The 24079-nt window shown below is 44.4% G+C and overlaps 1 protein-coding gene across 3 annotated transcripts in view; it reads left to right on the top strand.

Moving 5' to 3' along the window:
- The window catches only part of Dlgap3 (DLG associated protein 3), a 59924-nt gene that overhangs the window by 18938 nt on the left and 16907 nt on the right, over positions 1-24079 (top strand). For 2 of the 3 annotated variants that reach the window (XM_063236040.1, XM_003471475.5), the window contains exons 2-8: positions 2116-2198; positions 3647-4804; positions 8613-8818; positions 9147-9219; positions 22636-22849; positions 23118-23431; positions 23790-23875. In XM_063236040.1, coding sequence (XP_063092110.1) covers positions 3698-4804; positions 8613-8818; positions 9147-9219; positions 22636-22849; positions 23118-23431; positions 23790-23875 — 2000 coding nt within the window. In that variant the 5' untranslated portion in view covers positions 2116-2198; positions 3647-3697. Of the gene's footprint in view, positions 1-2115; positions 2199-3646; positions 4805-8612; positions 8819-9146; positions 9220-11429; positions 11586-22635; positions 22850-23117; positions 23432-23789; positions 23876-24079 lie in introns of those variants that run through there. The other variant, XM_063236041.1, reaches the window with a different exon arrangement.

Here is a 24079-nt window from a genome sequence, read left to right as displayed (position 1 = left end):
GATTTCATATATGTTGTGCATTTGATATTCCTTAAAGGGCTGGATATGGGTGGGCAAATGTCATTGGACTTGATGAAGATGTCATTAGATTTCTCTGGTCTTGGGGCTGTGCTTTTTCCAGTAGACTCTGTTGCCCTACAGGACATGGAGAGGGGAGTCACAAGGGTCTGTTTGGCAAGGAAGAATTACGAGGGCCCATCTCTGAGGCTAGAACCAGGGGAGTATGGATTGATATTATAGAGACTGAGGTTTGATAAGATCTTGATGACAACTCAGTGGATTGGTGGCAGCACCTTTGTGAAGCTGAGATCATTCACCAGTGGCAAGTGCAATGTGCAGCTTGATAGAACCACAAACATAGAAACAGAATGGCATGTGACTCTGCTGAAGTGGCCTTTGGTGCTATGAGTCCCAGCCACTAGTCCCTGCCTAGATCAGGAAGAGGAGCATGCCATAGATGAAGGAGTAGACTGTCAAAACTGCTGTCTGAGGCAGGGAGATTCTTCCAAGCATTTTTCCAAGCTTGCAAAAGCTTAATCAGAAGTCTCTTCTGCTATCCTAGAAAAGGGCAGTGGAGTAGAAGAACTGTCATGGAGCTAGGCAGTTGACAGCTGTGAGGTCACCCAGTCTCCAGTCCAGTGCCTAGTGTGGGCTGGCAGTTGAACATGTGTTACCTTCTCTTTTATGGAAGATTCCTAGGAGATTCCACAATTTTCTTCATTGTCTCACACCCCTCAGACTCAGGAAGTTCTTCCTGATGTCTGACTGTTTCTTTTCCACTACTATTAATCATGCTCCCAAAGCTAGCGCTTCTTCCTGACAACCCTGTGTCTAATAATGGGATCATTAGTCTTCCAGTCACGGCTGTTGAAAATTTCAGAGTCGTCTTCCTTTTTGACTCTCTCTGCCCTTCCCTATTTTTGCTAAATCCTAATTGTCTTCTGGAACTTTCCCAGCCCACCTCTCAGAACTGCTTATTTGCATACCTCTTTTGCTTTGTGCCTGCTAATTCCTCCAATGGGAATGGACCTCTCTCATGTCTTTGTCTGCAGAACACAGTCATTTTTTACTACTAATGAAATACCTTCTTCTCTGGGAAGTCTGCCTTGATTTCTCTCCCCTGAATCTGGTTTGCCCTCATTGAAACTAGCCTAATACTTTGGTGCTTTTCTCCAACACAGTTATTTACTTAACTACCCAGTGAACGGTTTTTTGTTTTTGTCTTTTGTCTTTTTGAGACTGGGTCTCACTATGCAGTTCAGGCTGGCCTTGAACTCACTTCATAGCCCAGGCTGACCTTGAACATCCAACGATCCTCCTGCCTGAGCCTACTGAATGCTGGGATTACAGGCATGCACCACCATGCAGGGCCCCAGTGAATATTTATTAAAGATCCAGGCAGCCACTGGCCAAAGCCTTGGAATAGGTGCTGGAGATCTAGAGATAAATAAGACTTGGTTTCTACTGTGCAGAATGTTTTACTCCATATTGTAGTTGGGGGGAGACTGAAACAATTTCAGTGAAATATGATAGATGCTTTCATGGGGGTACCCAGGATGTTATAAAAGCCCAATAGAGAGGCATAACCCAGAATAAGAGTACAGAAAGTCCTGAAGGGAAGGTGAGGCTTAATATGAGTGTTAGCAAGGGGAAAAATTTGAGGGTAGATGAGCAGTTTCTAGGAAGGAACAGCTTGTGCAAAAATACAAGGACCTCAAATAACTGTCAAGTGAGAGGTTATTTTCCTGTTAGACTATAGACCCTTTGAGGACAGGGGCCACCCTTAAATTACCTCATGCTAGCTGCTCAACAAATGTTTGTGGAATGCAACCACATTTAAGGACGATGAAAATGCTGTGGCTCAGCACAACGGACAGATCACGCAGACACCTGCAGTTGGAGGTTGTCCAACCTGTGATCTCATTTGCATATATTTGCATAATGAAACCAACTTCATTTCCCCCGGGGACCTGAAAGCTCTGCATCATGGGGGATCAAATCAGTCTTGGTGTGGGGGACTGGGGAAGAAAATTGTCAGGGCCAGAGACCAGTCCTGAGGGTTCTAGGAAAATGTTTTCCTCTTGCTGACCACTTCCTTTTTTTGTTTCCTGCCAGGAGCCAGTGGTCCTGAGCCTTCTGAAGTTAGGATTCTACCTGGTGGTGGGGATCCTGACATCAAGGATGGGACATCCCAGATGGTGAGTGGTAGGAAAGCCTAGGAAATGACGATTCGGTTCAGGTTCTCAAATCTGAGTAACGGGTTGAAACTAGATTCAGAGTGACTCACCCACTTATTGGCTTTGTGACCCCACCATTTTGAACTCCATTTTCTCATGGTAAGTGTGGATAATACCTACACTACAGGATTTCAGTGGGAGTAGGTATGTTAGGTATGCACAGAACCTGGTGTATAGCAAATGCATGGGAAAGAGTAGGAGACAAGCTATGAGCAGGGTCTGGAAGAAGCTTCACATGGGGTAGGTGTGGAGAGGCCATACGAGAAGGAAGGGAGACTGAGTCTCAGAGGTTCTGCTGTCTGGACTCTTTGAGGCCGTCAGCCCTTCTCCTATTCAGCAGATGGCCCAGGAGCTGGTCTGAGATGAGAGAGGGCTCCGTCTGCCAGCTCCGCTGTCCCTGTCCTTCCTGCTGTCACCCCCTCCTGCTGTAGCTCCTGTCCTGGCAGCTCCTGGAACAGTGATTGGAGGCAGCTCTTGCTGAGAGCTGACCTCTCTGTCCTGTAGCCTTGGCAAGCCTGGGATGGGGGCAGGGGCACTGGTTCCAGAGCTGCTTCTCCATCGTCTTGCTGTTTACCGGCCCACTGTTCCTGGGAGGAGGAACTCCTGGTTTCCAGGCCCAGTTTGGGACTCAGATGTTGCCTTGTATTGTATGACCAATAGTCCTCCTCTGTGGCTTTTCTTACTCCATGATTCCACTCCAGTGGGAAGGGGCTGTAAAAGGGGGTATAAAAGCAAAAGGGAAATTTCATTGGGGGGGGAATATCTGGAACCCAGAAAAGGAAAGAAAAGGAGATAATTCAGATTTTCCTTCTTATCTCTGTCCTGAAGGGAGAGAGAAAGAGCATGCAGCCGGATGGAAAGAACAGGGTGTAGAAAGAATGAGAAAATGTTTTCTGCAGAATGGTGCTGGTTATCTAGATTTGGGCCCAGGCTTTTCTTCAGTCACAGTGTGGGGAGTGGTGACCCTGAGGCTTGGCACCAGCAGCAGAGGGGAGGTGTTGGGACAGAGGTATGGCTGTGGATCAGTTGGCCTAAACCTAGCTTGTTAAAAGCTAGTTCACCTAATGAATAGTTTCTTTGAATATTTTGGGTCTGTTTGGGTCTCCTTTTGTTTTTTATAATCAAAGGATATTTAAAAACCCATTTCACCGAGAGCATTTCCTCTTCTGAATAAGTATTTATCAAATTTGCAGCATTTGACGAATGATGAGATTATCCCCTGCCTTGGCGCCTTTGTCTATTATGACTGTTTTAAGGACTTTTTAGCCCATTTGTGGAAAGATAGTACAATTAATCACAATAAATTGATGTGCATTTAAAGGCATACAAGAATGCCCATTGAAAGATGATTTTAGGTGAAGTGGCCTATTGCTCAGCCCAAATCCCTTTTTTTTTTCCTGTTTTCCTAGGAGGTTCCTGGGGCCTGGCCCCCAACACTATGAAGAGCCTTTGCTGAGGCCATGAGGGGTTACCATGGCGACCGAGGCAGCCATCCCCGCCCAGCCCGCTTTGCTGACCAACAGCATATGGACGTGGGCCCAGCTGCCAGGGCCCCATACCTGCTGGGCTCCAGGGAGGCCTTCTCCACCGAGCCCCGCTTCTGTGCCCCAAGAGCTGGCCTGGGACACCTTTCTCCGGAAGGGCCCCTGAGCCTGAGTGAGGGGCCGTCTGTAGGCCCTGAGGGAGGACCAGGGACGGCTGGGGCTGGGGGGGGTAGCAGCACCTTCCCCAGGATGTACCCTGGCCAGGGCCCCTTTGACACCTGTGAAGACTGTGTGGGCCACCCACCGGGTAAAGGAGCCCCTCGCCTGCCTCCCACACTTTTGGATCAGTTTGAAAAACAGTTGCCCATTCAACAAGATGGCTTCCACACATTACCTTACCAGCGAGGTCCAGCGGGGGGTGGGCCCGGGCCAGGGCCGGGGTCCGGCGCTGCCTCTGAGGCCCGCAGTGAAAGCCCCAGCCGCATCCGGCATCTGGTTCACTCTGTGCAGAAGCTCTTTGCCAAGTCCCACTCTCTGGAGGCGCCTGGGAAGCGGGACTATAATGGGCCTAAAGCTGAGGGAAGAGGTGGCTCTGGGAGTGACAGCTACCCTGGTCCAGGCTCTGGAGGACCTCACACCTCCCACCACCACCATCACCACCACCATCACCACCACCACCAGTCCCGGCACAGCAAGAGGAGCAAGAGCAAGGACCGCAAGGGGGATGGGCGGCACCAGACCAAGGCCACAGGCTGGTGGAGCTCAGATGACAATTTGGACAGTGATAGCGGTTTCCTGGCGGGTGGGCGCCCCCCTGGGGAGCCTGGTGGTCCCTTCTGCCTGGAGGCTCCAGATGGTTCCTACCGGGACTTGAGCTTCAAGGGGCGTTCAGGAGGATCGGAAGGTCGCTGCCTTGCCTGTACTGGCATGTCCATGTCGCTGGATGGACAGTCGGTCAAGCGAAGTGCCTGGCATACCATGATGGTCAGTCAGGGCCGGGATGGATACCCAGGGGCTGGGCCAAGCAAGGGGCTCCTGGGCCCGGAGGCCAAGGCTAAAGCCAGGACTTATCATTATCTGCAGGTGAGACTTTCTTGGGGGATGGGGAGGGGTGGACAGGGTCTTCAACCCTTGCTAAGCTTGTCATCCAGAAGACAGTGGAAAGGGTTGAATGGCAGCCAGCTGTTCCTGTGATGGAGGGCTTGTTCTGTCTTACTGTGTCACTCTGAATCCCTTTGAGGCCTCAGTTTCCCTATTTGCACAACAAAGGGACCCCTCTATTCTAACAATGTACATCCATTCCAGGAAGACTTCTCCATGACCTACTGTTTTGGACAAACTGTGCTGACCTCCATCTTAATGAGGCTGAAGGCAGAATGAGGTTGAGGGAGGCAGTGGACAGCATAGGGTTGCTCTTGGGACATTGCTGGCCTTGAGTGTGGAGGTCGGCAATCAGAAAGCAAATCTGCCCCGAAGCATTCTCCAGACCTCTTTTCTGCTCAAATCTGGGTGGTTGTGTTGTTTGAATATAAAGGTCAGATTCCAGAATATTCCTCTTCTGGGCTGCCTGTGGTAGTACATCCATGAGGCTGTGGAGGAGCCTTGGGAGCTTGCCTCATGGGTCTTTCTAGGCTGGGGACATGCTGAAGTCTTGAGCCCTGCAACAGCTCCAGGAAGGGCTTCCTGGGAGAGGATGGTGCCAGGATAGCTGATGTGTGCTCTTTCCATCCTGTCATACCATTGATGTGGCCTCTGCTGGTGAGGTGAGGAACTCTTACTCCTCTTTTGGAGCCTTTTGCCCAGCCTCATCCAGCCCATACTGTTTCCTTGAGCTCTCCTATAATTTTAAGAGGAAAAGCCCATACAAATACCAGAGATCCAACAGGTTTAGGGTTATATTCCAAACTTGCATTTTGTGAGAGCTCACAGTTTAAAGGGAACAAACAAGGAAGGAGGCGGAATACAAGGTAATAGAAGAGAACCATTAGGACACATCACAGAGGAAGCCCCTCACCCACCTACTGGTGGTGTCCAGGGGTAGCTTGGAACAGCTTTTAGGAGACATGGATCCTGAGCTGAATCTCGGGGGAGGAATTGGAGTTAGTTTAGTGCAGATTAAAGATGTCCTAAGAAGAGACTACAGCATATTCAAGTGAACCTGTATTTGTCTTTTGGGTGTCATTGTTCTTCCAATAAGTCATTCACATGTTAAGGCTCTTCTGGAGGAATCATGAAAGTCCAAGGTAGCACAAAGGGCCTTAGTGAAAGCAGGAAGGACTTCTGGGAGTCAGGACTTGTGCACTGGCTTTGGACTGGCCCCTCCCTCAGTAGGACAGTGCTCTAAACTGAGAATTAACTAAGCGCTTGCCATCCCTGGAGATTTGCCACCATTTGGCTCCTCCTTGCTGCTTCTCCAGGGCTGCCCGGACTTCCCTGGGGGCTTCCTTTTTAACATGCACCTCACAGTGTCCTGCAGAGGAGCGAAGAGCTCTGCAGTGGCTATGAAGTGGGAGCCCTGCGGTGTGGCAGAGCATGCCCTGTCTGTCCGCTACGCTGGCGTGCCTGCTGCTCCTGTCTGTCGAGTATGGAGAGAATTATGATCCTTAGGGCCTGGGGTTCTTGGGCATCTTGGGACTGGGAAGTCTGAGCCCATTTTGGGCAGAACCAGGGGGATGCAGGAACTTTTCCACACAATGTGGTGTTCCCTTAGCACAAAAACAGAGGAGGCTGGTCTCATGAGACTAAATATCTTTGTTGGGCTCCCAATTTCTTTGTCTGTTGTCTGTTCTCCCAATTTCTTTGTCACACTGTTCTCTCTCAGCCCTCCCTCAAACCTCCTTGGATTCCCTCTCTGCACTCGGAGCCCATGTTCCCTTATGGAGCACGGTCTCATTCCTGTGCTCCCATCATTTGATGGAGCCCTGGCCCCTTTGTCCTGTTCCTCTTTGAGGACTCCTTCCTGGGGCCTCATCCCATCCCTGATTCCCCTTCCTCACACTGATTCCTATCCCTTTAGTGACCTTACTCCTCCCTTGAACCCCTACTTCCTCTGAGTCCTGCACCTGTCAGAGCCTCATCTTTGTCCTGTTCTTTACAAGTATTTTTAAATGTTCACTGCCCTGCCAGCTCTCTCCACATCAGATCCCTTCACCAGGGCTCAGTCCGTCTCCTCAAAGCCCCTCCATCCCACACCTGTTCACATGTTTAAAGGCTGTCTCTACTGGCTCTGTTATCCTGACATCTTGATTGTCATCCCAAATCACTTTTATCCTAATAAAAAAATCTTTCTTTATGCCTCCTTTCGTCTCTTCCTATTCTAGTTCTTAGAGCATAGACTTTCCTTTGTCACTTTATTCCATTGTCCCCCTCACCACACTCTGTCCTCTGAAGTGGCCAGGCAGTGGTCATCTATGGTCTATGGAGAGCTAACCCTGAAAGATACTTTTCATGTCTATACTAATAGTGAACATTTATTGCCAGGTATAGGTACATGCCTGTAATCTCAGCACTTGGGAGGCTGACATAGTGAGCTTAAGGCCAGTCTCAACTATGTAGTGAGATCTTGTCTCAAAAAAAAAAAAAAATCACTGAGCACTTTGTATGTCCTGGCATTTTCTGTTGGGTTATCTTTCCCACCCACTTTCTGTTGTAGGCATAATTACCTTTACAATTCACATGCAAGGAAACATACTTAGAGGCTAATCCAGTTTGCTCATTTACTTAGGTAGCAAGGATAGGCCCAGAATTTTCACATTAGTCTAACTCCTGAGCCTGAGTTACTAACCTCTGAACACACTGTGGCATTTGACATAATCGACTCCTTTTATTCTTGAAATGTCTCCTGTTTCTGTGACATGGCATTCTCCTGACTTCCCTCCTACCCCTCTGCCCACTCCTTCTCAGGTGACTTCACAGGTTCTTTTTCCTTTCTCTCCAGTGTCTTTTTAAATGACAATGTCTCCTCTGCTTTCCTTCCCTTCTTTCCCCTGGCTGTCTCCTTCATTCCTGGGTATCCAGCTGCCACCCATGACTTCCATGTCTGCCTCCAGCCCTCATCTCCCCACTGAGCCCCACAACTAAATATCCAACCAGCTGCTCGACAGTTCTATGCTGAATTTGAGGTGCTGAATACTGACACTTATCACCTGCCCTCAAATCTATTTCTCTAGGTTCTCTGGCTCACTGAGCGACAGAACGGCCTCCTAGGCCCTTAGCCCTCAGCCTGGATCCTCAGCCCCTTTTCCCCACAGCTAATCAGGCTGCTTAACATCTCTCCTCTCCATTTCCTTCTCTTCCCCTTTCATTGTTATTGTCTTAATTTAGGCCCCATCTTTTTTTGCCTGGATCATAGCGTTAGGCTCCTAATTGATTTGCCTCCTGCCACTGTACCTTGTGGGGCTCCTGGCCCTCTACCATTGAACCTCTGTCAGGGCTCTTGAGGGCTCCCCTGAACTCAAATCTGAGTCCTCTGTGCATAACGCCCTCTGTGGTTCCTTGCTGTGTGAGTGGGGTGGGCTAGAGCAGAGGCTGGGGGATGTAAGCTAGTTAGAAGGAGGGGTGAAAAGTGACTGATGTCAGGTGATGCCTTATAGTGGGGGCAGGATTGACACAGGTTACTTGGCCTGTAATCCTCAACCTGAGCCCCACACCCGACACCTGGCATGTCACACCCCTACACCCCTAGATGGGCCTGTTAAGCAGCAGAAGGTCCCTAGAGCATAATGCAGCATCTCTCTTAAAGGAGGGGAACAGTCTGTGGCCTCTCTTCCCTTTTCTCCTCTGAATGCTCTTGGTGTGGTCTGCCCCAGGAGGGCAGAGCGCCCCCTATTGGAGACTGGCCTCTTGATTGATCGCAGACATGTCGGAGAGACAGAGGCCTTTGTCTCTGCAGGTGCCGCAAGATGACTGGGGGGGCTACCCTACGGGTGGCAAGGATGGGGAGATCCCCTGTCGAAGAATGCGGAGCGGCAGCTACATCAAAGCCATGGGGGATGAGGAGAGTGGAGACTCAGATGGCAGCCCCAAGACATCTCCCAAAGCAGCCGCCCGGCGCTTCGCCTCCCGCCGCTCCTCCAGTGTGGACACGGCCCGGATCAAGTAAGTACAGGGAGGACCAGATGGGTGCCAAGAAGCTGATGCTGGGGCCCTGCAGGTGGTGTTTGAAGAATGAGTTCCAGTGGGAGTAGCCCTGCTTAGGGTTTTACTGGAGAATTCCCTCTTCCCCAAATAAATAGGGACATCCCTGATCATAGTACCTGTTTGAGTAGTTCTTTGGAGGAGTGTCTTTACTTATAGAATCTCCTGGAAGGTTCCTCTAGGAACTTTTGGAGAATAAAACCTAGTCAGAGGTGCTAATGCTGTCAATCTGCCTCCACCACCTCCTGGTCCAGCTGGATTCTGACTTGGGTATTTTGACCTTTTGCAGCTGCTGTGTCCCGCCCCGGATCCACCCCCGGAGCTCCATCCCTGGCTACAGCCGTTCCTTCACCACTGGCCAGGTAGGGAGAGGCCTAGCACATGGGATAGAATTGCAGAAGGGGGTATTCTGTTCCATGCTCAGCCTGTGCCTTTAAATTGGAGGGTCTGTTCATGGAGAGAGCTCAGGCCTGGTTCTGGGGAAATCTGCTTTGGAACTGCTGGAGTGTCTCAGAGGACCTCAGCCTTGGGTTGCACAAAGCGTACTCAAAATGATGGGCTAGTAAGAGAGGTCAACACTAGTTCTCTGAGGTTCCCCATGCTTTACTGTTCTTAGCTGACTCCTAGGCAAACGTAGGGTAGGTTTACATAGACTAGGCAGAGGCCAAGCTGCATTTTCTGAGACGATTTTGGGCCTGGGTTCTGCGCTTACCTATTGCTTGGGACCACCAGCAAGATACCATACTTTTGAACACCTCTCTTTTCTCATCTTTAAGATGACAATAGTAGTGATAGTTTTTCTCCCAGGGGGTTGGTGAGAGTTCAGAAAAAAACTGTATTTAAACTCAAGACATCTGACCCAAAATTGATATTTTAGAAATGTGAGTTCCATAGCTAAGTATAGGCTTTCCTCTTAATTAAACATAGGCAACAGCAGTTTAGTAATTAAATGCAGGAGATGGGTTGGAATTCCAACTTCAGTATTTATCAGCTGAGTGACCTGGGGCAAGTTACTTGACTTTTTTGAGCCCCGCTGTCCCTATTTAAAAATAGGCATCAGAATAGTGTTCTTGGCACAGAGCCACCACTCAATAAAGGTTAGCTATTTTTACTGTTTGCTGGGGGAAAAAGCAATGCAAAAAGCCATGCAAAAGACTGTCCACATTGGCGCTCATTGTTCCCCACAGCAGTCTCTCTGTATTCCTTTGTTACATTTCCTATATCAGGGAATCTGATTGGCACAGCTATCTTTTCACATCAGACCAGCCTGTGTTGCTAAAACCACTAGTTACTGCTCAGTCCTCTTGTTACTTGACCCATCAGCAACATCTAACAGTTACTGACTCTCCTTCCTGAACTACTTTTCTCAGTTGGCTTTGAGGACAACACCACACCCTTCACCCTCCCCTAGATTCTCCTTCTGGCTGCTTGTTTTCATCTGTGTCTTGATGCCTCCTGACTCCCCAGGATTTCAACAGGAGTTTTCCAGTGCTCAGTCCGTGAACTGCTCTCTGCACCCACTCCTTAGGTGTCTCATCCAGGCTCATGGCTTTGAATATTGCCGAGATCCTAGTGACTCCTGGATGTGTCACTCCAGCCTAAATCTTCCCTTGCATGTCCGGTGTGTAAGCACACAGTGTATCAAAATCTCTCTTAAATGTCCAGTAGACATCTCAGATTTATGACAGCCAAACTAAACTACTGATGACCTCCCTGGCTCCCCAGATTGTTTTTTTCACTGTCTTCTCTTTTTAATAATGGCAACTTTATTCTTCCAGGAGCTCTGGCCTGAAGTTGGTATTCCTTTTTTTTTTTTCCCCTCCTTAATTTTGGTGCTGGGTGTTGGACTCAGGTCCTTGCATCTGCTAAGAACACTCTCTACCACTGAACTACACTCGCAACCCATGAAGTCAGTTTCTTTTATTTCTCACATCTTGTATCTGATCCTTCAGCAAATCCTGTTAGTTTCACCTTCCAAATATACCCAACATCTAAGTCCCCTTACTACCTCTGATGCACATCACATGTCCTGTTGTCTCAGCTACTGCATTACCTAGTGGTTGGTCTCCTGATGGGCCCTGGCTCTACTTCATTCTCTGTCAGTATAGCCAGCATGATCATTTAAAAATGTATTTATTTGCTCTTCTCTTCTAGTCAAAAACCTTCATTTTGCTTAGGGTGAGCATCAGGATTTTGCTATGATTTATAAAGCTTTTAATGATTTAGCTGGAGCTACCTGTGAGTCCTTCTAACCCTGTTCCTCCCCCTCCAGCCGCAGGAGATGCTTGTGGCCCCTTAGACACCATAGGTGGGCTCTAGTCTTGGGGGCCTTTGCATTTGCCACTGCCCCTGCCTAGAGGCCTCTTTCCCGGACACTCCCATGGATCACTTTCTGCCTTCTCTCAGGTCTTTTCCCAAATGTTCTCAGATTTTAATTTAACCCCCACCCCCCGACACATTTCTTATTCCTCTTCCTCCTCCTCCTTTTCGTTTCTCCTCCTCCCACTTCATATTATCTAACATCACATACACTTGACATATTTCTCCTAGAGGAATGGCTTAGAATCCCTGCTTTTCAGAAGAGGAAAGAGGTTTAAAGTACTAGAGATGTCACCCTGTTATCTCTAGTAATGGTTTTTCTAATAAGTCTATTTTTTTTTGTTAAGTATTTTCCTAGAACATCTTTTTCTACCTTTGACTTTAAAGCTTTTTGTCTGCTATGTTTCAGGTATGTCTTTGCTAGTAGCTTATAGCTAGATTTGACTTTATATTCATTTAATAATTCCTTGAGAGTTTAGTACATTTATATTTACTGTGATTGCTGATAAGCTTGGATTCATTTTGATTATCTAATTTTGTGGTATGTGTCCTCTCCTGTGGGTGATGGTTTTCTATTTTGCTGCAGCCTTTTGGATTGACGTTTTCTTTATTCTTCTCGCCAAATCCCACACTGGATTAGCAGTTATATATTCTATTTTATTCTTCATAGTTCCCATAGTTTTAATGTGCATACTTGACTCAGCAGTCTGAAGCTCACAATTTTTCTGTCTTCCCCTGAGCCATATAAAAACCTTTGGACATTTTAATTTAATGATAACTCCCCCTCTCTAATTATTATTTTTAAGTGTAAAAAAATTATTTTGGGGCTGAGGCCAGTAGCTCAGTAATAGTGTGTTGCCTAGCTTGCACAAGACCCTGGTTTCCATCCTCAGCACCCATGCAGAATTCAGGATGATAGAAATATAATATTAAGGTGTTGGCTAGGGTGCTGTTTCCCACTTACTGATTTGTATTTTCATATTGTTATTTGAAGGGAAGAGCACTTTAAAAAGTTTTTGTGTGTATGTGGTGCTGGGACTCAAGCCTAGAACATCATGTGTGCTAGACAAGTGCTCTACCACTGAGCTACATCCCTGTCCCCTAACCACATTAAATTTTATCAAGAATAATTCATAAAATTTGCTATTTTTGATTGTGATGTTTTTGATGAAAAATTTAAGAAATCTTTGCTAAATCTGAGATCACAAAATTTACACCAAAGTTTCTATGCTTTTGTTTAGGTAAATGATCATTTTTGAGCTTTTTGTAATTTGAATTAGGAGTCCAATTTTATCTTTTGCATTTGAATAACAATTTTGCCAGTAACATGTGTTAAAAAGACTTTTCTTTTCTCACTGAAATTTTCGGTCCCTTTTTCAAAGTCAATTTACTGTAAATTTATGTGTTTATTTATGAAGCTTCAAATCTATTCCTTTGGTATAAATGAGTATATCCTTATGCAATTACCACCTGCTTTGATTAGTGTAGCTTTGTAATAAGAATTTCAGTAAGTTTAAATAATAGGCTTTTGTTACCTTTTAAAAGGGTTGTTTTGTGTTTCCTTTGCATATAAATATGAATTTTGGGGGAGCTTCAAATATAATTGGGAATTTAAAGGAACGGCATTGAATTTGTAGATCAATTTATGGGTATTGTGTTCCTGACAATATTAAATATTATTGCCTTGGACATTGGTTTTCCTTTCCTCCCCCTCCTTCTTTCCCTCCAATTTTCTCTGCCTCCTTCCCCTCCTGTCTTCTCTTCCTTTTTTCCTTCCTCCCTTTTTGCACTACTAAGGGTTGAATCCGAGGCCTTTGTACCAAGATATATCCCAAGACCTGTTTACTTTTTATTTTAAGACAAGGTCTTGTTAAGTCATTGAGTTGCCTGCTTCAGTTCAAACTTGTAATTCTCCTGCCTCAGCTACTCCAGAGTGCTGAATTGCAGGTGTGCACCTCCATGCCTCGCTTTAGTTCTTTCTTTGATCTCTTTCGTCACTTAAAACATTTTTGAACTTTATTAGAAATTGGCAAATTATAGACATGTAGTATATAAAGTGATGTTATATGTGAACATAATGAAATTAAACTGTTAACATACTCATCACTTAAATATTTAAGTGATGTTAGGATATTTTAATTTTTTTTTTTTTGGGTACTGGTGGTTGAACTCACAACCCTGTGCTTGCCAGGCAGACGCTTACGCTGCTGAGCTAAATCCCCAGCCCTGGAATATTTTAATTTTGATGCCTCTTTCCTTCTTTTACGTATTGTTGCCCAGTATTTTATATATAATAGATCTTATATAAAGTCTTTTTGAGACAGGGTGTCACTATGTAGTTCAGGCTGGCCTTGAACTCATTTTGTAGCCCAGGCTGATCTTGAACTTGCGGTGATTCTTCTGCCTCAGCCTTCGAAGTACTGGGATTATAGGTGTGTACCATCATACCTGGCTATTGCCCAGTATTTTAGTTTCCTATTTATCTCCTGGATTCCTCTTTATTAATTTCATTACTATTTATTATTTTTACTTGATTAATGCTTGTATCTTTACCTTTGCATTCCTTCTTATTCCTTCCTCTTAAAGTATTTTCTTAAATTTTTCAATAAGTATTTATTAGTAGCAAGCTCTAACAAAAATATATTTTACCCTAATTATTTCATATGTCTTAGCTTATTAGGGGAATTCCAAGTCAACATTTATCTTCTCTCAGTATTTTAAAGATATTTCACTGTTGTTTGTTTTCTATTGTTGCTATTAAGAGGTCTGCTATTAACAGAAATGTCCTTGTAGCTAATTTCATTTCTCTTTGGTTGCTGTGAAAAATCTTAGTTTGATTTTGTTGTTCTACAGTTTCACTATATCTTTGTGTGTATACTCCTTAAATCTAAGGATTTAAAACTTAACTCTGGTTACCGTTTGTGTAGTACATCTTTTTCCTACTCTTTTACTTTCAATCCATTTACATTTTGAATCTAAGCTATGCTTCTTGTAGACAGCATACGGTCAAGTCTTGCTTTTTTATAAAACCCAATCAGTTTCTGCCTTTTGAATGGGAGTTTTTTGTCCATTCACATTTAATGTGATTTTTGATATGTTTGGATTGTCCCATCATCTTTTTTCTATTCCTCCTTTAGTGTTCTCTTTTGTATTAACTATTTTTAGTATGTAATTTAAATTCATTAATTGTTTTACTATATTATTGAGTTATTTTATAAGTGGTTGTATCAGGTATTACAGTGTATCTTAAGATGTAATAATATAATTAGTTATGATAAAATATAGGAGCATTGTTCCAATACATCTTTCTCTCTCCTTTCTTTGTGATATTATTGTCATTAAATCATGTCTAGTAATTCCAATACCCTGGAAGGCTGAAGTAAGATAATCACAAGTTCAAACCCAGCCTGGGCAACTTAGACTGTAACAAAATTTAAAAAATAAAAAGAACTGGGTGTTTAGCTCAGCATGAAATCCCTGAGTTCAATTCCTAGTAACACACACACCATCACTGTTATTATCATCCATCTGTAGATCTGTTTCTTTATGTTACAAAACCAACAATTGTTATAAGCCAACCAATGACATTGAATAAGTGTTTTATATAACTTTATCTTTCAAAAAAGTTAAGAGAGTGAGAAACCTATTTACTAGAGCCTTTTATATATTTGCTCACATATTTCCCATTTTTGGTGCTCTTCATTTCTTATATATTTGATTCACTACTATCAAATGTTACTTTTAGCTAGAAGGACTTTCACTAGTATTTCTTATAAGATAGATCTGGTAACAAATTATTTAGTCTGTATTTATCTGGAAACATCTCTATTTTTAATTCATTTTTGAAGGATAATTTGATGAGTGTAGAATTTCTGGTATAGTTTTATTTTCAACATTTGTTTTTTAGTTTGTTTTTGCAGTGTGGTGTGGTGTGGTGTGGTGCTGAGGGTAGCCTAAGGCCTTGTATGTGGTAGGCAAATGTTCTATTACTGCACTACATCCCCAGGCCTTTTAGTGCTTTGATTATACCATTCTGCTGCCTCGTGTTTATTGGTTCTGATGAAAAGCCAGAAGTTTCCCTATATGTGATGAATTTTCTGTTGCTGCTATTAAACTTTTCTCTGTCTTCAACTTTCAACATTTTTATTACAATGTCTTGATATGGATCACTTACTGTTTAGTTTGTATCTTTTTTTTTTTTTTTTTGGTACCAGGGATCGAACTCACGGCCTTGTGCTTGCCTAGCAGGCTCTGGTGCTGCTGAGCTAAATCCCTGGTCCCCTCTTACTGTTTAGATTTAAGTTCATTGAACTGCTTGAACTATAGATTAATTTTTAAAAACAAATTTGAAAAGTTTTTAGATATTTTGTATATATTTTTCTCTTCCCACTCTTTCTTCTAATATTTTTATATTTTCTCTTTCCCCTTTTCTTCTTCTCAGCTCCCATTACATGTATATTGGTTTGCTTGATGTTGTCCAATTAATCTCTGAAGCTCTCTTCATTCTATGCAATCTCTCTCTCCATTCTGCAGGCTGGGTATTTATAATGATCCATCTTCAGGTTTACTGATTATTTCTTATATTCAGCCCATCTACTGAATTTTCCATTTCAGTTATTGTACTTTTCAGTTCTAAAATTTTTATTTGTACATTTTTGTTAAAAAAAAGAATTTCCCTTTGTTAAGATTTGTATTCATTATGCCATTGTTGTCATCCTTGCCTTTAAAACTTCAAACATGGTTTATTTAGTATTTTAAAAATATATTTATAATAGCTATTTTCTAATCTTTGTGATAAATCCAGTATTTTTGGATATTTATACCTTTTTATTTATTAACATGACTTTTAATTTTTTTGTTGAATACTGAACATATTAGCATATTAGCTATATAGTAGCAACTCTAGATTCATATTTGTCCTTCTTGGGAATTTTTATGGCTTTGTTCTTTAATCCCTGGACAAAATCTGTGAAATTTTTCTTCCTTAAAACATGTAACCTTTAATGTTTCCTCTCAGTTTTTTTTTTTTCTTTTCTTTTAAAATCATGTTTCCTAGGGGCTGGGGATTTAGCTCCGCGGCATAAGTGCCTGCCTTGCAAGCAGGCAGTCCTGAGTTTGATCCCTGGTACCAATAAAAAGGAAAAAGGCCAAAAAAAAAATCATGTTTCCTAGAGGTTATCTTTATATCCATAGAGCTTAGTGCTCGGCCAAAGATTGGTTAGAAGTTGTTCTCATAATTGGAAGTGGTGGTGCACACCTATAATTGCAGCATTCTCGGAGACTGAGGTAGGAGAATAAACATTCAAACTCAGCATGGTTTTTAGGCAATTTAGCAACTTCACAAGCCCCTGTATGAAAACTTGAAACATTTTTAAAAAAGAGGCTAGGGATGTGTGCCTAACAATTTCAAGCCAGTAAGACTTCCTGATTCGTCTGGTGGTTCTAGAGGAAATTTTTAGGTCTTTTCAGGCTTTCCGTGGCTTTTACTCATCATTAGACTTTCTTGTGTTTTCTCTTCATATATATGCAGGCAACACTGGCTAGAGATACATGGGTAGTTCGGGGCCTCTTTGTTTTCTGCTGTGCACTCATTCGCCTCACTTAATCCAAAGTATGTGAGAAGTTAAAAGCCCCAGTTGTTGTCTCATCCTTTTGAATTCTTAAATAACTAGCTACAGTTTACTACACACTACACGCAGTGCTGCAGCTTCACCTGGCAGTGCTGCTAGCCTTCCCTGTTCTGGTCACTGTAACTGACAATGCTCCAAGGAGCAGGGAGAGGAAGGCAGCTGGCCTTCAAAGCTTGCACAACTCTGGTGAGCCGCTGCACCTAGGAGAGCTGGGGACCTTGGAGGTGTGAGCAGCCTCAGCCAGACAGCCATAGAATCATGCACCCCAAATCATCATCTTCATGATAAACGTTTTATGTATGTGCCTTGATAAATGGTTGTTTTTGAAAGTTTTGTCCAGCTTTATAGTTGGCTTATGTGATCTGATTTGATGTCTAAAATCATGACAAAGTTGGAAAATTCTCTGTCATTATCTCTTTAAATTGTGCTTCTCCTATAGTCTAGTCTCTCCATCTGTTAGCAGCTTCTTCATTCTTTCCTCCATGTATTTTAAACTCACCTTCATGATTTTCATCTCTGCTCCCTGTGATGCCTGCTAAGCATGTTCCTCAGGCATATCTTCCAGTTTACTGTTTTTTTCTTCCGTCATGTCTCATTTATCCTTAACTAATTGTTTTTAATTTTATTGATTTTTCTAAAAATCTGATTTGATTTGTTTTCAAATGTTTGGTCTCTGTTTTCCTCTCCTTATATTTTCAATTTCTCTTTTAGGTTTTAGGACTTTTAAGTATAGTTTAAAACTGGATAAAATGGTGTGTGTCTATAATCTAGTTACTGAGGAGGCTGAAAGCAGAAGGATCACTTGAGCTTAGGAGTCTGAGGTCAGCCTTGGGCAACATAGTGAAGCCTTGTTTTTATGTTTTTAATAGTATTATATGTACTTTAAAAGTGATCTTGTGATAGCTGCTTTTGTTGGCAGTTCTTTAGGTCCTCACTGGCTGTTGGCCAGTGTTCACTGATGTCAGGCACTTACCTGTAGTCTCTGAAGTGATATCCCACTATATCTGTTATGCTACTCTCTAGAAATGGGCCAGTAAGTCTAGTTCGTGATCCAGAGGAAGATGTACTTTCCAGAGGTAGACACCATGAGGGGTGAGGTCAGAGATGGCTGCTGCATGGACACTGTTAGCTTGTCTTCAGTGGAGCTTCATCTGTAAGAGGCCTGAGCTGCTTGAGTTAGGCATGGTCCCTCACAAAACGTTTTGCTGATACTTTGCTAGAATATTCCTGGTCTGGGAATACATTATGTTAATATTTAATCTAGGTCATGTGAGCTCTTACAGACACACAGTCCTGGTGTGTGAGAGAACTGGCTATGAGTCCAGATGCTCAGGGGATTTGCCCCCTCTGCAACCTGGTCTACAAACTGTCTCCCTTGTCATTGGCCTCTGGTGACGATTGTTTTTTTCTCTTCATTTTCATCAGAGATTTTTTTCTTCCCTAGCTTTATGAAAGTTCTCATTTCCTGCTTCTCATTTGGAATTTGTGTGGGCCCAAAGCCTTACTCCTGCGCCCCAGTGGGTGTTAAAACCTCAGCCTTTTGGTTACTGAGACCAGCAACCCTTCCCCCACCTCCGCCTCCACTGGGCTGTTGCAGCGTTGCCTCACACAGTTCATATTCTGATTTTCCAGACTCCTCTTTGCTTTTGTCCCCTGGGGACTTAGCTTGCTTTCTTGTGAGCTCAGCTATGCATATAAAATGATGTTGGTTATATTCTGTCCAGTGTTTGGAATGGTTTGAAATGGGAGGCTTTTCCAAAGGTTATCTAAACTAAATAACATATGTAAAGTGTACAGGATGTTGTGGGGCTCCCAGGTGGACCCATCAACTCTTGCAGACAATTTCTGATTAGATACCAAGTATTTTCTTCTCATATTCCACATGCTTGGAAATGACTGCTGATTCTGAATGGAGAAAGGCTGAGGAGTTCATTTCGCCAGGGAATTCTTTGATTTTTTTTTTTTAATATTAGTACATGTTTGCAGTACATAATGTTTACTTTCCTTGTAGGGAGTTGGTACATGTATATAACACAGCTTAATTCCTTTTTAATTCCTTTTCCCTTCCTCCTCTCCCACTCCCTCCATCTCTTGGTCCCATTCCTATTTGAGAAATGTTTATCTCTCCACTTCTTATTATCTAGCTTTTATTTTGCTCTTTATTTGTATTTTGGGTTTCTCATATAAGAGAAACCATGAGATGTTTAAGCTTGTGTGCCTGTTTTATTTCATTTAACATTATAGTCTCAAGGTGCATCTATTATCCTGATTGTCTTTATGGCAGTATGGTACTCCAGTATGTATGAATACTGCCTTTTGTTTATCCATTCATGTATTGGTGGACATATTGGCTGCTTCCAAGATTTAATATTATGAATTGTGCTGCTGTAAACGTGAGTATGCATATATCACTATAAAATTATATCTTTAACTTTTTTTGGAAAATACTTAGAGAGGGAATAACTTGGTAAAATGAAATTTCTAAATTTAGTTTTTTTGAGGCATTATGTGGTTGTGCTAGTTAACATTTTCAACAATAACGTACAAGGGTTCATTTTTCCCTGCAGCCTTTCTAGCATCCATTATTTGACTTTTGATCATGGCCATTCTTTTTGGGGTAAGGTGAGATCTAAGTGTTTTAATTTGCATTTCTTTAATGGCCAGCAATGTTGGGCATTTCCATGTATTTATTGGTCATTTATACTTCTTCTGTGAAGTATCATTTCACTTGCCTGCTTTTTGACTGGGTCTTTTATTTTATCAGGTCTAATTTTTTTGGTTCTTTATATGTTCTAGATATTAGTCCTCTGATTCTTTGACTTTACTGTCCTGCGAGTGGGAGTTGGGGAAGCAAGGTGGAGATAGGAGTATTCACAGCCTAGTGTTACTGTTTGATAATCACTATGTAGTACAGATAACTCAGTTGCAGTATTCCACTGAGAGACTACACGAATCTCTGCTTTCTTTGGATCTGTCCCTTGTTGGAATCCTAGAATCTCCTCTTGGCCAGTCGAGCTGGAATGCGTATAGGGAGACACTCCCTCTCTCCCTCTCTCGCTGACTGCCTTGGATAGAGTTGGTTGTGGACATGGCCCATGCATGGGATTTTAATATAACCCTTGGGATAGAGAAACTTGTCATCCAGCATGGGATTGGCACTATGATTAAAGAACCTCTTGCTACTTATAGTGATGTTTGCTGAGCACATACGCTATACCAGATAGTATGTCCAATAGTTTGCACCTAAAAGAGGGCTGGAGCTAACTACAGAGTGAGATTTCTTCTATTCTTGATGTCCAAACTTGAGGCCAAAGTCTCTTGGTTAGGGTTAGACCTGTTACCCCAGCTGTTTGGAGAGCTGAAACAAGAGGATCCCAAATTCAAAGACAGTCTGAACAATTTAGTGAGACTGGCTCAAATAAAAATATTTAAAGGGCTGGGGATTGTAGCTTAGTACTCTTGAGTTCACTCCATATTTAATACCCCACCCCGCAAATCACCCTGAGAGGTTGAGGTAAGAGAATCATAACTTCAAGCTTAACCTGAGCACTTTTGCAGCTTAGGCAGACCTTGTCTCAAATTAAAAAAAAAAAATCAGAGGGTGGGAATGCAGCAGAGTACAAAGGCCCTGGGTTCAATCCCCAGTATTTAGAAGGAAAGAAAAGAAACTGCAGAAAGATGTACAGAAAGTTCTGTTAAATTACTGGACCTTATCCTGGGGATTTAACTCAGTGGTGTAGTGCCTACCTGACAAGCACGGGATTGTGAGTTCGATCCCTGGTACCAAAAAAAAAAACAAAGTTCAAATTATTGGACCTGCCAGATGTGGTGGCACACACCTATAATTCCCAGCACTCAGAAGACTGAGGCAGGAGGATCGCTGCAAGTCTAAGGCCAGACTGGGCTACATAGTGAGTTCAGGGCCAGCCTGAACTACAGAGCAAGACCTTTTCTCAAAAAACCAAAAATAAATAAATAAATAATTGTCCCCACAGTAGAACCACTGAGTCTCCCCTGTATTTAGCAGATTTGGCTCTGAGCTTCCAACCAGCCAAAGCAAAACAGAAGGCCCAAGTTAATGTAGGCTTCCAAAGCTCCCCAGGAGAGTCTGATGCTCAGTTAGCCTTACAAGGGAGCAGGAAACGTGACATTTCATTTCAGTTTTACCACTTACCTGTTGGACATCCTTGGGCAAGTCATCTGCCCCCTCTCAGTCTTAGTTTGCCTATTGCTATGTAGAATGGGATGATTCCTGTGCTGTTTGAGGTAGAATCCAGTTAGATCATGTGCTTTGGGTGCTGAGTTATGGAAACATTGAGTTGTGCTTTACACATGGATCAAACTGTTCTTTTGAGCGTCCTTTGGCTATTTGTAAATATGTGGCCATGCATCTTTCCTGGGAGCAATTAGGAGATAGAGTCATGGATACTTGCTGTCACACTCACCACTGAATGGTGCTGGGAACCTCATCTATGATGCCATCCAAAGGCTTCCATGTCATCATCTACGGTGGGATTTCTTCGGGGGCCCAGTGACAGAAATGGTTGTAGGTTTCATGAGCACCTGTCTTGTGTTTACCAGGTAGATTCTGAGACCTTCATATGCCACTGAGGGCTCACTGTGTGCCAGTAACTGCATTACATGCCTTATGTGGTTTGTTGAGTCCTTTCAGTAGTCTTGTGAAAGTGGCACCATTATTAATCCCATCTGACAGATCATCAAACTTTAACTTTTCTGGGCACACTTTTAGCAGAGCTGGCATTTGGATCTAGAAGAGTCTCACTGCATGGCCCATGCAGGTAACCTTAGGTTGGCTGGAAGCTCAGAGTTACACACGTTCCCAGTGAGAGCAGCACACTGGACCTGGCCACCTGTGTCCTGGACTAGAGCTTCCTTTACCCCCACCTTTTCCTTCCTTCCTTCTTTCCTTTCTTTCTTTCTTTCTTTCTTTCTTTCTTTCTTTCTTTCTTTCTTTCTTTCTTTCTTTCTTTCTTTGTTTCGTCTGTTGTCTGTTTTCTCACATACCATAAATATGCACCCTGTGACATATTTAGTCTCAGTGTGGTGATGTACAGCATGGTTCGTGAACAAAAGTTTTGGAATTTCTCCCCCTTTTTTTAATGCCATGGATTCTATACCACAAAATATCAAACAAAAACACAACAACAAAAAACCTGAAACAATAAGAACTCCCTCCAGGGCAGCTGAGCTTTCTCCAGAGACACTGAGGACATGGAAGGAACCAGTGGGCCATGCCAGGCCTATCAGCCAGTGACCACAAGGCAGGGAAAGGCTTAGGAAACTTGCAGGTTAATTTGGCTCCATCTTTTGTCCATTCATTAGCCATCCTGCCCCTTGATGCATGTATCTCTGCAATTGTGTAATGTATCAGATTATAAATAATAAAAGGTGTCCACCCCTGAAGCCCCTACCCTAAGCCTGGCAGGAGGGTGGATGCTAGGTTCCTGGTCCTCTCTGTCAGGATCAAATGAGAGAAAGGTGAGGGACTAGGGCTGGTCAGGGAGGAAAACCTGTGTTTTCCCTATTTTCTGCTTCCCTATCTTCACACGCGTTTGTGGGAAAAGGTGAGTATTTAGAGGAAAGACCAAGTAGCAGCAAGGTGACCCCAAAGGAGGCCTTGGAAGCAGCATAGGACAGAGGGGCTCTCATCTTTCATTGTAGAAAATGAGGGTTCCTTTAACGTAAATGCAGAGGAGCCACGCAGACATATAGCCACTGCAGACCTATGTATAGTGCCGAGCAGAGTGCCTCAGCAACCTCACCCCATCTCAGATCCTCTGTAACCGTCCTCCTGGCCCCTTCCCCCAGCTCAGTGAGGAGCTGAACCAGCAGCTGGAGGCCGTGTGTGGGTCCGTGTTTGGGGAGCTTGAGTCTCAGGCCGTGGACGCCCTGGACCTGCCTGGCTGTTTCCGCATGCGGAGCCACAGCTACCTCCGGGCCATCCAGGCTGGCTGCTCTCAAGATGATGACTGCCTACCCCTCCTTGCTGCCCCTGCCTCTGTCTCAGGGAGGCCCGGCTCCTGTGAGTACCTTTTGTGCCCCTGCTTGGCCCTTGGGTGGAGAGTACCCTGGGTTTCAGTTCTGGCCCGCACCATCATTGCTCTATGTGACCTTGTTCATATCACTTTCCTTTCTGGGCCAGATGATAGGGTGATCCTTGGCCCTCATAGCAGCAAGTCGAGTACATGTGGCTACTGTGTCTGGTGGGTGTGCCAGGTGATGGGTATGTCGGAAGGGTGCTTTCAGGGATGAGTCCTCATAGGCTGCTTCCCTACCTTCACTGCCTGTAGCCTTCAACTTCAGAAAGGCCCCGCCCCCCATCCCACCGGGAAGCCAGGCCCCACCCCGCATCTCCATCACTGCCCAGAGCAGCACTGACTCGGCACATGAGAGCTTCACTGCAGCTGAGGGTCCAGCCAGACGCTGCAGCTCGGCTGATGGACTGGACGGGCCCGCCATGGGCGCACGCACCCTCGATTTGGCACCGGTGCCACCCCGGGCCAGCCCTAAACCCCCCACTCTCATCATCAAGACCATCCCTGGCAGGGAAGAGCTGCGGAGCCTGGCACGGCAGCGGAAGTGGCGACCGTCTATTGGGGTGCAGGTATGGATTGGGGTGCAGGTATGGGAGGAGGAGATGCCAAGGGTCTGGGCTCTGGTGGAGTGAGTTAAGCAATTCAAAGGGGCCTTTTGTTTGGCTTGACCTGCGCTGCACATCATAGGTACTTGGTTACTGACAAGGTAGCCAAGTTCAGCCCTTGTCCGTTGTTTTATCCTTGTTCCTGGAGAATGCAGAACAGTGCCCAGCAATGGTTATGTTACTCTCTCATCTTGTTCAGGAAGATTTTCTTTGCCAGGTTTGCCAGTGGCTTGGGGCTCAGCCATTTCTGGCTATTCTTCCTGGACTGCACTTGTGTCCCCTGGCTGGCCCCTGCCACTGACCCCTTCCACTTTGCCTCCAGGTGGAGACTATCTCAGACTCTGACACTGAGAACAGGAGCAGGAGAGAGTTCCACTCCATTGGTGTACAGGTGGAAGAGGACAAGAGGTAGGTCACAGTGGGGGGCTTTCAGGCTCCCCTGGGGAAGCAGGGTAGTAAGGGCCCACTAATGTCTTCGCTGGCCCTCTCCCTGTGCATGCATGCCCTCTTCCTGATGTTCAGCCCACACATTTTTATTGGGGAGGAGTCAGGCAGAGGTTGACCACGGAGATGTCACCATCTACAGTGAGTTTTCATTGTCCCCTGCCTATC

Source organism: Cavia porcellus, unplaced genomic scaffold (genome assembly GCF_034190915.1).
Source record: "Cavia porcellus strain 051 isolate PalLab524CR breed Dunkin Hartley unplaced genomic scaffold, mCavPor4.1 scaffold_25, whole genome shotgun sequence".
NCBI classification, from domain to species: domain Eukaryota; kingdom Metazoa; phylum Chordata; class Mammalia; order Rodentia; family Caviidae; genus Cavia; species Cavia porcellus.
The sequence above is the reverse complement of the archived record's forward strand: the minus strand, read 5'-3'. Positions and strand labels throughout refer to the sequence as shown.